General features: G+C 50.1%; 1 protein-coding gene and 1 pseudogene across 1 annotated transcript; both read right to left on the reverse strand.

Annotated features, from left to right (window-relative positions):
• Window positions 1–4,809: 4,809 nt before the first annotated feature.
• Window positions 4,810–9,666, reverse strand: Mogat3 (monoacylglycerol O-acyltransferase 3). The gene is given in 11 exon segments (XM_048434010.3): window positions 4,810–5,137; window positions 5,140–5,163; window positions 5,251–5,453; window positions 6,954–7,094; window positions 7,096–7,124; window positions 7,696–7,805; window positions 7,808–7,919; window positions 8,370–8,452; window positions 8,886–8,981; window positions 9,214–9,287; window positions 9,611–9,666. Coding segments are annotated over 11 exon segments (1,047 nt in total). The 3' UTR covers window positions 4,810–5,018.
• A 211-nt stretch (window positions 9,667–9,877) lies between these two features.
• Window positions 9,878–11,882, reverse strand: LOC125400190 (2-acylglycerol O-acyltransferase 2-A-like; annotated as a pseudogene).
• Between the last annotated feature and the right edge of the window lie 1,001 nt (window positions 11,883–12,883).

Consider the following 12,883-nt stretch of genomic DNA (forward strand, 5'->3'; position numbering starts at 1 on the left):
TTCAGGTGGTGGTGGTCTACACCTTTAATCACAGTACTAGGGAGTCACATGTCTTTAATCCCAGCAGTAGAGGGAATATAAAATGAGAGGAGAAAGAGATTTAGTCTTTTTAGTCTGCGGTTGCCCAGCCCTGGTAGAGGTAAGACTTCCCTAGTGACTTGGCTGCTTTGCTTTTCTGGTTTTCTTTTCCTTCCTTTTCTTTCTTTCTTTCTTTCTTTCTTTCTTTCTTTCTTTCTTTCTTTCTTCCTTAAAGGATTGTATTTATTATGTATACAGTGTTCTGTCTGCATGTACACCTGCAGGTCAGAAGAGGGCACCAGATCTCATAGATGGTTATGAGCCACCAAGTGGCTGCTGGGTCTTGAACTCAGGACTTCTGGAAGAGCAGACACTGCTCTTAAACCTCTGAGCCATCTCTCCAGCCCTGCTTTTTCTGATTTTTGGATTGAACCCTAATATCTGTCTCTGGGTTTTTATTATTTGTGCTACATTGGACTCTTAATCCCAGGGTCGTGGGTTCGTGCTCCATGTTGGGTGCCAAATGTAGGAGCAGTAATCATTGGGACCTCCAGTCGGCAAAAAAATGACACAGAGATTTACTATTAATTATAAAAACTTGGTCTTTAGCTTAGACTTGTTTCCAATTAGTTTAGAACTTAAATTAATCTGTTTTAATTAATCTACTTTCTGCCACATGGCTTTTACTTTTTCTCAGTACAACACATTCGACTTCCTTCAAGTCTGCTGGCAAAAATCCCTTTCTTCCCAGCATTCTCTCTCTCGCCAGAAGTCCCGCTTATTCTCTCCTGCCTAGCTATTGGCCGTTCAGTTTTTTTATTAAACCAATCACAGAGACACATCTTCATAGTGTTCAAAAAGACTATCCCACAACACCTGGCACGTGCCCTTTTCTGGAGAGAATTTACTATGAGCTAGGCGTGGAGGCAGGGTCTATCGTCTCAAACCTTGGAAGGTGGAGACAGGAGTCCAAGAGGAGCATTGGTTACACAGCGAGGTCAAGGCCAGCCTGAGCTACCTGAGACTTTGTCTCAGATAAAAGAGGAGAGAAGGAGTGGGGAGAGATGAGAATGAAGGGGGGGAGTCAGGAGGCATGGGGCGGGGCATGGGGGGCATGAGCATATTCCAGGCATGTGACAAAGTAGCAAGGCAGGCCCTGGAGAACTGGAGCCAGTAGGAGGCAAGGCCCATTGGGCTGGAGCCCACCAGGATTTAATCCAACAAACTTCATACTTACAGACCTGTAACCTCAGCCCAGGGGTGGCAGAGACAGGAGGATTGCTGGGGCTGCTGGCCAGCGACACTGGAAGCTCCACCTTCAATGAGAGACCCTGTATGAAGAGAACAGGGCTGAGAGCAATAGAGGATGCTGAGTGTCCTCTAGCCTCACTATCTCACTGTCACACACACAGACACAGATACACACAGACACACACTCAGACATACACACACAAAGACACACACACAGACACACACAAAAACACACAGACACACACAGACATATTCAGACACACACTCAAACACACACAGAGACACACAGACACACTCAGACACACACACAGACACATTCAGACATATACAGACACACAGACACACACTCAGACACACACACAAACACACAGAGACACAGACAGAGACACACAGACACACTCAGACACAGACACACACCCAGACACACTCACACACACACAGAGACACCCTCAGACACAGAGACACCCTCAGACACACACACACACAGACACACACACACACAGACACACACAGAGACAAACACACAGACACACACACAGACAAACACTCAGACACACACAGACACACACTGACACACACACACACACACACACCACAGCAAAATATCAGGAGGGCTGGAGAGATGGCTCAGTTGATAGGATGCTTGTGTAGCACACACAAAATAACCCTGGGTTCCATCCCCACCACAGACAGGAAGATCAGGAACTCAAAGGCACCCTTTCCTCACTCAGAAAGTTCGAAGGTAATCTGGGCTACATGAGATCCTGTCTCTAAAAAAACAAAAACAAAAACAAAAACAAAAAAAACTTCCTATCTGAAGAGGACCAACAAAAGTTGTGAATTCACCCGAATTTTTGCCTGGAGATACGAGAAAATTCTTCCTCTGAATATATTTTTAGGACAGTGGATGACAAATAGAGTTGCATTTGGTTCATGTTCAGACAAACCGGTATTATTATTATTGCTTGGGACAGAATTTCAGTGCGTAGCTCAGGCTGGTCTCCTACTTAAAGAAGTCTTCTGACTCAGCCGCTGACCACAGGCATGAAGTCATCACGCCCAGCTGACAAGTCTTCTGCTTTTTAGTCCTGGATGCAGACAAACAGGTGAAGCCAAAGTGAAAGGATGCTGTGGCCACAGGAGGACTCAGAAGACATCAGATCTTACCCCGCATCTTATCTGTGCTATTAACCCTACTTTGGGCTCCACCCTTATTTTAAGTCCTTAAATCTTCTTTTTTTTTTAAAGTAATTTTATTAAATTATAAAAGTTTCCATTTACGCCCCTCTTCCCAACACCCTCCCACTCCCCCCATAAATCTTCTTTTAATACAATATTTTATATTAATTTGGGGGGGAGGAAATTTTATACATGAATACAAAGTATTTCAATTATATTGACTTCTCACTTCTCCCCATCCATCCCCCACTCCCCCATTCCTCTGAACTGCTCTCTCTCTCTCTCTCTCTCTCTCTCTCTCCCCTCCCCCACACTCTCTTTTATAGCTCACTGACTCTGATTTGTGGTGCCCATACACCCATGGGTATGGATGGATCCACTGGAATAGGTCTTCTTGCCAGGACCGATACCCTTAAAGAAAACTGCCTCTCCCTTCTCCAAAAGCCTCGAAGAAGACATTCTTTTACTCCTGTCTGCCCTGACCTACGGTCTTCCTGCTCCCCTCTTCCCATATGGTCCCTGCACCTGGACAGTGCCCATACGGGGCTGAGCACTCCACTGACGCCTGGTCTCTGCGCTTTATTTAGTTATGTTTCTCCCTTCACCATTGCCCATTACACAAGGGAGCTTTCTGAGAAGGTCTGGGAGCCACAGTAATCTGTGGGTATGGAGATTCACAGATTTAGTGAACCATTTGATGGTCTGTCCATTTAGCAATGGGATAGTAGTAGGCTCGCCCTTGGCCCCTACGAGCTTCCCCAGACTATTGGTTCTTGGACAGATTTCTTGGTACCAGGCATGTGTTTCCTCCTGTTTTGTTTTCAGTCTCTGTGTGGGACTGTTTGTGTGAATGCGGGTGTACACTCAGACGTCAGTACCGACTGTCCACCTTGTTTGAGACAGGGTCTCTGGTTTGCCGTTGCATATGCCAGGCTAGCTGGCCTATGAACTTTCGGGGAGTCGACTGCCTCCTCCTCCTGTCTCGCTGTAGGAGCCATGATGACCTTCCTGCCTCGGTCTCCCAGGTGCTGGGGACAAAGGCGTGCACACCAGGACAGATCCCAAGTTTAGCTTTCGCTCATGGTATTCAGTACCCACCCTCACTTCTCCTACTTCCAAAATTCTGCTCACCCTTCAAAGCTAAGCTTCCACACAGCTCTGCACTATAGCCCACCAGTTTTCCACCCATCCCCTGCCCCACTCCCACCTCCAGATAGGGTTTCTCTGTGTAGCCATGACTGTCCTGAAACTTGCTCTGTAGACCAGGCTGGCCTCGAACTCACAGAGATCCACCTGTCTCTGCCTCTTGAGTGCTGGAATTAAAAGCGTGCACCACCACTGGGTACCTGGCAGTTCTTGGCTAAACTGTTGGCCTCATTTACAGAAGGAGAGAACTTCTCACCAAGGATTACAGCCTCTCAGCAACACTCAACTCCAATTCCAACACTTGGGGCGTGGAGACAAGAGAAACGGGGATTCAAGGCCCACATCCACTATACGATACATTCGAAGCCAGCTTGAGCCACGGGAGACTGTGTCTCAAAAAAGGGGGTAGTGGTAGTCACACCTTTAATCTCAGCACTGGAGAGGCCAGTTTGTCTACACAGTGAGTTTCAGGTCAGCCAGAGGTACATAATGAGACTCTGGCTCCAAAATGGGGGATGGGGTGGAGCTTGATGCTTGCTAAAGGGGTGGGCAAAACATTCTCTGCAAAAGTGGAGCCACTGGAGAGGTGCTCACACGCCTGTAAATAACACTAATGAAACTCACTGGGTCCCCAAACCCTGCAAACAAACAAACAAAAGACATGGAAGTAGAAGACAGACCAGCTGGAAAGAGGAAAGGAGGGGGCAAGAGAGGGTCATGGGTATAAGTAAGGTCAAATGAATTATACACATGTATGAAAATGTCATACTCAAACCTGATAGATGCTGGATGTGCTGGCACATGCCTTTAATCCCAGCACCCAGGAGGCAGAGACAGGCGGAGCTCTGATATCAGCTTGGTCTATAGAGCGCGTTCCAGGACAGTCACGGCTACACGAGAAACCCTGACTCGAAAAATAAAAATGAAACCAAACAAACAAACAAAACCCCAATAGTTAGGACTTTTAGATTTACTTGTTTTATTTTATGTGAATGAGTGCTTGCCTACATGAATGTGTGTGTACCATGCACTTGCCTGGTGCCTGTGGCGTTCAGAAGGGGACAATGGCTCCCTTGAAACTATAGTTGTTGGTGGTTGTGAGCCTCCAACCTGGATCCTCTGCAAGAGCAACAAGTGCTCTTAACTATTGAGCCATCTCTCCAAGCCCATGAGATCCCTACTATGTCGATAAAAACTTAAGCAACTAGAGTAATGACGTATCCAAGCTTCAAAAAACAGCCAGGACTCACTGGGAAGAGATTCAGGGTTGGGCAGGGACCCAGAATCGGGGCAGGACACATTCTGTAGCTTCTTGGGTCGGGGGTGGCCATGTCTGGACATGCTTGCTGGCAGAATTAGCATTTATGAAGGAGCAGAGTCTGGCACGGTGGAACTCTCCAGGCACAGGGTTCAGCGTCTCGGGTCTAGCAGAAGGTGAGGGGGGTGGAAGCAGGGATACCATAGGTCTCCTTGTGATCATCAAACAATTGCTTCAGGTAGAGTTGGTGATAATGATCCACTTGGTCTTCGGTGGGCTTGAGGGATTGGGCAAAGGGATGGGGTGGCGCACTGCAGGGAGCGGAGATGTGGGTGAGAGAGCTCTCTTGTTGCAAATGAAACTGACTGCAGCTCCCCTCCCCAGGGATCCCCACTCACCCACAGTAGCGATGGGCTGGGCAAATGGTACCAGACCCCAGAGGTTGGCAGAGAAGAGACTATGGCTCCAGAAGATGCAGGGGGAAAATCCCGTGAGTCTCTTGAAGGCATCTTGGCACCGATGCTGCCAGGAGTTTTGGTCAAAAGACTTGATTCTGTAGATATCATTCTCCCCAAAGGAATACACAGGCACAAAGGAGGCCCTGGAAAGGTGGCGAGAGGGAAGAAGGGCTTGCTGTCGTTAGTATGTGTGTCTCCTTGTGCCTAAGTCTCCCAGGGTGCTGGGATTCGAGGCCTGTCTCACCACACCTGGCTCCAGAGATGGGCTGAAGGCCTGGCGATACTGCCCAGTCAGTGACGTGCTGGCTGCAGAATGGTGAAGACCAGAGCCTGATTCCCAGAATCTGGGTTTTAAAATCCAGATGCAGGGACTGGAGAGATGGCTCAGTGGTTAAGAGAACCATCTCCTCTTCCAAAGGTCCTGAGTTCAATTCCCAGCAACCACATGGTGGCTCACAACCATCTGTAGTGAGATCTGGTGCCCTCTTCTGGCCTGCAGGCAGAGCACTGAGGATACTGTATACATAATAAATAAATAAATCTTTAAAATAAAATAAAATCCAGAGGCACAGGATGGGGCTGGAGAGACCTGGATTCGAGTCTCGGCACCCACATGGTATCTTACAACTGTCTCTAACTCCAACTGCAGGAGATCCAATACCCTGTTCTTGCCTCTTTGGGCACTGCACACACATAGCATATAAACATGCGTGCAGGCAAACACACATGCACATAAAAATTAGAGACATTTTTAAAAATTCAGGCGTGGGACTGGAAAGATGGCTCAGAAGTTAAGAGTTCTGGCTCCTATGACAGAAGACCAGGGTTGGGTTTCCAGTCCCTTTGCTGAGCAGCTCACAGCTAGCTGGCTGTAATTCTAGACAGGGGACCATGTACATTCTTATGGCCTCATGTGTGTGTGTGTGTGTGTGTGCATGCGTGCGTGTGCACGTGTGTGCGTGCGTGTGTGCGTGCATGTGTGTGTGTGTGTGTGTGTGTGTGTGTGTGGTGTATGCAATATAGATATATCTATATCTTTCAGGTAGAACACTCACCCAGCATGCAGGAAGCCCTGGGCTTTAACCCCAGCAATGCATAAGCCTGACGTGATGGTGCACACTTATTGTAATCCCAGTACTCAAGAGGTGGAGGCAGGAGGATCAGAAGTTCCAAGTCATTCTTGGCGACATAGTGAGTTCAAGGACAATCTGGGTTACATGAGACCCTGGTGTGGGAGATCCTTCTGTACATGTGTTGCTTTTATTGATTAATGAATAAAGAAGCTACTTTCGGCTAATGGCTTAACAGAATATAGCCTGGCTAGAAGAGATAGAGAGAGAGAGAGTAGGCAGAGTCAAGGAGATGCCGTGGAGCTGCCAGAGGAGAAAGACGCAAGCCACCAGCTGGAACCTTGCTGGCAGGTCACGAACCTCATGGTAAAATATAAAATAATAGAAATGGGTTAATTTAAGAGATAAGAGTGAACTAGAAACATGCATAAGCTAATAGGCCAAGCAGTGTTCTAATTAATACAGTTTCTGTGTGATTATTTCGGGAGCTGGGAAACGAACAAGCATCCTCTGCTCAACAAGACCCTGTTACAAAGCACACCCAACCTGAGAAGAACCTGTAGCCCCACTCACCCATGCCTTAGTACCAAGCACACAAAGCCTTTTCGTCTCCTCAGTGTGATGCAGTGCTCCCTTGGAACCGCAAACAGGGCTTCCTGGGCACCCCCAATCACGATGGTCACTGCCTGGCCAAGCTGGGGCTGTGACAGAACTGTCCAGACTCTGTCGACTCACAGAACAGCCCTGCGGACAGAAGCGGGCCGCTGTCACCACCCTTTCCCCAGCCCCCTAGCCCTCCCACCTCCACTCTGCAATACCTGACCCTTCCGAGTCCTGTGTCCCCTGCATCCTGTACACCATACTTGGGGTTCCCCTCTGAATAGGACCAAGCCAGTTCTCTTACCCAAGTACAGAGTCTGCTGTGTAAGGATCTTGTTGGTTACAGAGGGGATATCCTATAATCCATGGGCACTTCTGCCTTTCATCTCTTTTACTGTGTTTTCTCTGGCCCAATGCAACTTAGGGGAGGAAAGGGTTTGTTTCAACTTCTAGGTGACAGCCCATCATTGTGGGAAGTCCGTGCAGGAACCAAGGAGGAACGCTCCTCACAGGCTCCCTTGTAGACTCATGGCTTCGCTAACTTTTTTATTTTATGCAGGCCCAGGGAACGGTGCTGCCCACTGTGGACTGGGTCTTCCTCCCTCAACTAACAATCAAGACAGTGCCTCACAGGCAGAGCCACAGGCCAACCTGACCCGGGAAATCCTCAATTGAGAGTCCCTTCTCAAATGGCTGCAGGCTGTGTCAAGCCCACACAAGGCTAGGAAGGCTCACCATTGAACATGAGGTAGTCTCGAAAGAGAGGAAGGTAGGAGAGTCCAGCCAGTGTGGCCACCCAAGGCCTAAGCCAGGGAAAGAGCTGGAGAAGGCATTGCTGTCCTTGGAGAAATTACAGAGGATTCCTGTGCTCATGATCCCGTGGGGGTGAGCACTCAGCACGTAATTCCGGTCAGCTGGCAGCTCTGCGGTTTTCAGTAGCTTTGAGGTATTTGGGGAGATACATAGAGGAAGAGGCACAGAATGCAGGTGAGGGCCAGGTGAGACTGCTACCAAGCCCGACAACCTGAGTTCAACCCCTGGGACCCACGTGATGGGAAACCTGACTCTGACTGCTACTGACATGAGGTGGCAGGCACAAGCCCCTTCCCCACCCTCCAAATAAGTAAAACGTAAACTTTTTTTTTTTAATTTAAAAAGTAAATAAAAATAAAAAAGAATACAAGGTAACTGCTGGGAAGAACTGCCTTTTACCCCCGGAATTCAAATTTCAAGGTCCTAAGATGGGACTAAAGGCAGAGGGGGTCACTCTCACGTGTATCACCCCATCCCCCAGCTCAGACATCCAGTGCAGACTCCAGCAGGCAGGAAGGTGAGTAGGCCTTAGAGAGGAAGGAGACCGATTGTCTTTTGGGAGTTTGGACTCATCACCTTGATAGGAAAATAATCTCTCTGATGTTTCCAGATTGTCCACTTTCTCATCCACCTGCTGTGCCTTCCACCTGCACACGGAGAGATGGGACTGGGATGAAGAATTCCCCCGGGGCGGGGGGGGGGGGGTCATCTCTTCTAGACTGGGGCAGGTGGCTCAAGGGTTACGCTCTTGCCAGGCAAGCAAAGCGACCAGAGTTCGGATCTCCGGAACTTATGGAACTGCCAGGTGGGCATGGAAGTCACAGCAATTCAAGTCCCAGAAGGAGACAGGAACCCCCACCACATGCTGGCTAGCAAAAACAGCCACATATCAGTGTGCTCTGGGTTTGATTGAGAGACCCTGCTTCAGTGAACAAGGTGGAAGAGTGATGGAATCAATCTCTGGGTCCCACCGGCAACACCTATACACATTTAAAAACAAAAACAAACAGCCCACATGCATACACACGAACAGTGGAAAAACACATCTCGAGGCCGGAGACCTCTGCCCTAGACTGACCTTGGATGGGTGTGTGTTCCAGTCCAGGTACAGCCACACAAAATAGAGAACAGAGAAGGACCAGAGCCGGGTAAAAAGGAGAAAGAAGACCAGAAGGGTGCAGGAAAGGCCTGGGTGAAAAGGAAAGAAGACTGGGCTTCTGTCATGCAGTCAGTCAAAACAATCTGCTCCCTCCCCTCCACCCGTGCTGAGCAGCCCTGTCGTCTCCTCTGGCCCTTTCCTGGTGCCTGGAGCCCACAATGGTAATAGCCCAGACATATGGCCTCCAATGCCCTTTTCTTAGCTCCCTTGTCTCTGGGCCCCCATACCTGCCCCTCCCTCCTCCCTGCCAGTCACATTTACCCATGAAGAGAAAAGTGACCACATATTGGTAGGTGCCTATCACTTCAAGCCTTTGCTTCTGAGGTGTTTTCATGCTGAGTGAGGAGAGGGGATATGGGGACAGTGGTCCTAGTGACTCTGTGTCACCAGGACTCCAGGACCCAGGAAACAGAGGGTGAAGGTTTGGGGGTGTGATCTCACAGGGAGGAGTTCACATCTGAGGAGATCGGATCTTGGGCCTGGAGCCCCAGAACTTTCTAGACTCCTTTTTGGACTGACCCTTGAACTTACTTGGTCAATGAGTCTGGGCAGGTTACTGGGAAGAGCTCTCAGTGGGGAAAGAGAGGTAGAAAAGGGACAGACCTCGTCTCCCTGGTGACTGAGGTACTGAGGTAGGGAGTAGGCAAGAAGCAGGTACCCACTGGCCCGCAGGACCCGGACAATGGGGGGATCGGAGACTTTGATCTCCGACATATAGGCCAGGCAGGGCAGGAGGACCCAAACACACAGGCAGGCAGGCAGGCAGGCAGGCAGGCATTGACAATGTAATCTGTTTGCAGGTCACTGGGAGTGGTCAAGGCTACCAGGATCAGTGGGGACAATGGGTCCCCTGCCCTGAGGTTTCTCTTCCCTCCCCTGAACTTGTACAAACACACACATGCTTCTTTTCTATTCTCACATTTAATTTCATTTCCCACGCATCCTCATCCCCTCCCCCCATCCCCTGCAGTCACTCAGGAAGGCCCGGACATGGGGATATGGAGGAGCCTAGGTGAGAACAAGGTGTTGATCAGCAGGGCCCCCAAATCGTATCTTGTGTTCCTCAAACAGCTGTGTGAGACGCTCTACATACAACGCCTGCAGCTGGTCCACCTGTTCCCGGCTGGACCTCGGGCTTCGCTGGACTGGAATCGGGGCGCCCACTGAGGAAGGAACGGGAGGGGAGAAGATTGACTGTTGAGATGTCTCTCAATCTCCCACTAACTGGGGATCAGGCTAGAAAGCTTGGGGGAATAAATGCCAGACTCGTGGACCAGGGAGCTAGGACGTCAGGCTTTAAGGAAGATGATGTGGAGAGATACATGACTCACCCACCGTGTGGATGGGCACACGGAAGGGTATCAGGAGACCCAGGCGACCATGAAAGAGAGGCAAGGCCACACTCAGCCTCCCCTGAAGAGCTTCCTGCACCCTCCGCACCCAGGAGCCTGGCGGGTTAGGATATTGCTGGAAGAGCTCCTTCTCTCCAAAGGAGAAGACAGGCCCAAGCGAAGCCCTGGAGGTGCAGGAGGAGACACGCCTGAGGCTCACTGCCACATTCCTCCTCTCTAGCAGAGCAGCTCCCGTGGATATACCTTGCTGCCACCGGCCCACTCCTCATCGGTGTTCCAGTGATAATTTAATGAATCCTTTCGGATTCCGGAGCCGAGCCGCAAACTCACTGTTCCTGGCTTTGCCTCCGAGGCCTCCAGGGGACCTCCCACAGCCAGGACGGCCACCTGGCCACCCTCGGGGAGGGTCAAGAGATAGGAAGCGCTAGCCTTGTCAGAAGAGACTAAACCTGGGTGGGGAGGACAAAGGCTGGGGCACAGGGATACCACCAAGATAGAGGTAAACACAGGCGCCCGCACCCCCCTCCCCCAGCCCAGGATAAGAAAAGTTAGGTGACATCCAGCGCCTGGGGATCTCGAGAAGGGGCTTCCTTACCGCTGGTCATGATGCAATCTCGGAAGAGAGGCACTTGGAACCAACAAGGCAGCATGAGTAGGTGCGGCTTGAGAAAGAGGGAGAGACCCAGAGAGAAGCCTGTGGCCTCTGTACAGAAGTTGCTGAAGTTGCTGAAGGCCCCAACAACCAGAACCTCGGGAGGATGGAAACCAGAAAGGTAGTTTTGGGATGGATCCAACTCGGTCGTTTTGACCAGCTGGCGAACAAAGGTTGTGGATGTATCCCATTTCCCAGTGAGGAACAGCTCCGGAAGTGGGAGAGAGGGGTGGTCACATTTGTCTCTTTTGGAACCCCACCCATCCATCAAGCCAGCGCACTTTCTGGGACCCTCACCGTGATGGAAAGTAATCTCGGAAATACCTCCAGATTGCCCAGTTCCAGACCAAGGCAGAGCGGCGATCCCCTCATCCTGGGTGTGTGTCTGTCTCCGTAGAGCCAGGACAGGTAGAGGACCACGAGGATCCAGGGCTGCAGGACCAGATAGCGAGGCTTGCTAAGAACCCAAGTCTTAGAGCCAGCAAGATGGCTGAGATGGTAAAGATGCTTGCTGTCAAGTCTGGTGACCTAAGTTCGATCCCCCAATCCCATATAATGAAATCACAGACCCAGTTACTTCAAGCTGCCCTCTGCTCTACACATATTTGCTACGGCATGAACATGCCTCCCCACAAATAAATACACATAATAACAAATATTTTTTAAAAGAGCCCAGATGTTTAAGCCCTTTTCTCCCCACTGGCCCACTCTCCCAGTCCTACGGTATTTAAGCCCTAGACCCCTGTTAGGACCCCAGAAATTCCTACTCTGTCTCCTTGGGATCATGGGGAAGAAACGCACTAATAGCCAGGTTTGTTTGATTATAGGTGCTTTGGGGACTCACCAAGTCCTAAGAATGAAAAGATCCACTGAAGCACAGCAAACACTTCAAGACTCCGATGCAGGAGGCTGGACAAGACCTCCATATTTTAGAAGGGAATTGCACAGGGGCAACCCACAGATTAAGTACACCCCCCAACTCAATCCTATGACTTTGACCCCTGAGCCTGAGTCCACCCCCATTTCTACCCCCTTGTTCTGACCTACACATTGACCCACGTGGACAGTGAACTGTGAACAGGGGCAAGGCAAAGCTACATCTCCCCGAGCTTTCAGGATTTGACCAATAGTATGAAATGGGAATGACCCAGGGCGTGGCCAGGAGCCTAGAGCAAGGCATTTGAACTCCAGAGGGGTTAGGGCCTCTGGTCTCCGCTAATAGGCTGAAGTAGAGATCCGATATGTACTGTGTAAGGCCCCGTGGGCCGTTACAAGAACAGGTTTGAAAATCCCATAGTCAGTGCCCGGATCTAATTAAGGTCAAATTCCCAAGGCTGTGAGCATCAAGAGGCAGCCGTGGGGCCTGCTGACAGTTCTAGTGCTCAGCTGTTGCGGTACGCTGTCTTCAGGCACAGGATCTCGACCTTCCTGAAATCAGCTGGGACAGCACACACAGGCCCTACACACAATTTGGCTCAATAACTGTCGTTCACAGAAAGGGGTGGGTACAGGGAATCTGGAGCGGTGGCTGCGCGGTTAAGAGCACTGACTGCGCCGGGTCAGGGTGGCGCCTTTAATCCCAGCACTCGGGAGGCAGAGGCAGATGGATTCCCGTGCGCTTGAGGCCAGCCTGGTCTACAGAGCGAGTTCCACGACAGCCAGGGCTACACAGAGAACCCTGTAGGGCACTTACTGCTCTTGCTGAGGACCTAAGTTCAGTTCCCACACCCGTGTTAGCTGTCTCACAACCACCTATAACCCCAGCTCCAGGGGACCTGATGCCCTTTCCTGACCTCCACAGGCACCTGCATGCCCCTGGACACACGTGTGCACACACATGAACACACACACAAATAAAAAAATAAGTATTTTACAAAAAAGATTTTTTTAAATTTGTTTATTTTAAATCATGTGTATGTGTGTTGGG

This window comes from Myodes glareolus, chromosome 2, assembly GCF_982192425.1.
Source record: "Myodes glareolus chromosome 2, mMyoGla1.1, whole genome shotgun sequence".
NCBI classification, from domain to species: domain Eukaryota; kingdom Metazoa; phylum Chordata; class Mammalia; order Rodentia; family Cricetidae; genus Myodes; species Myodes glareolus.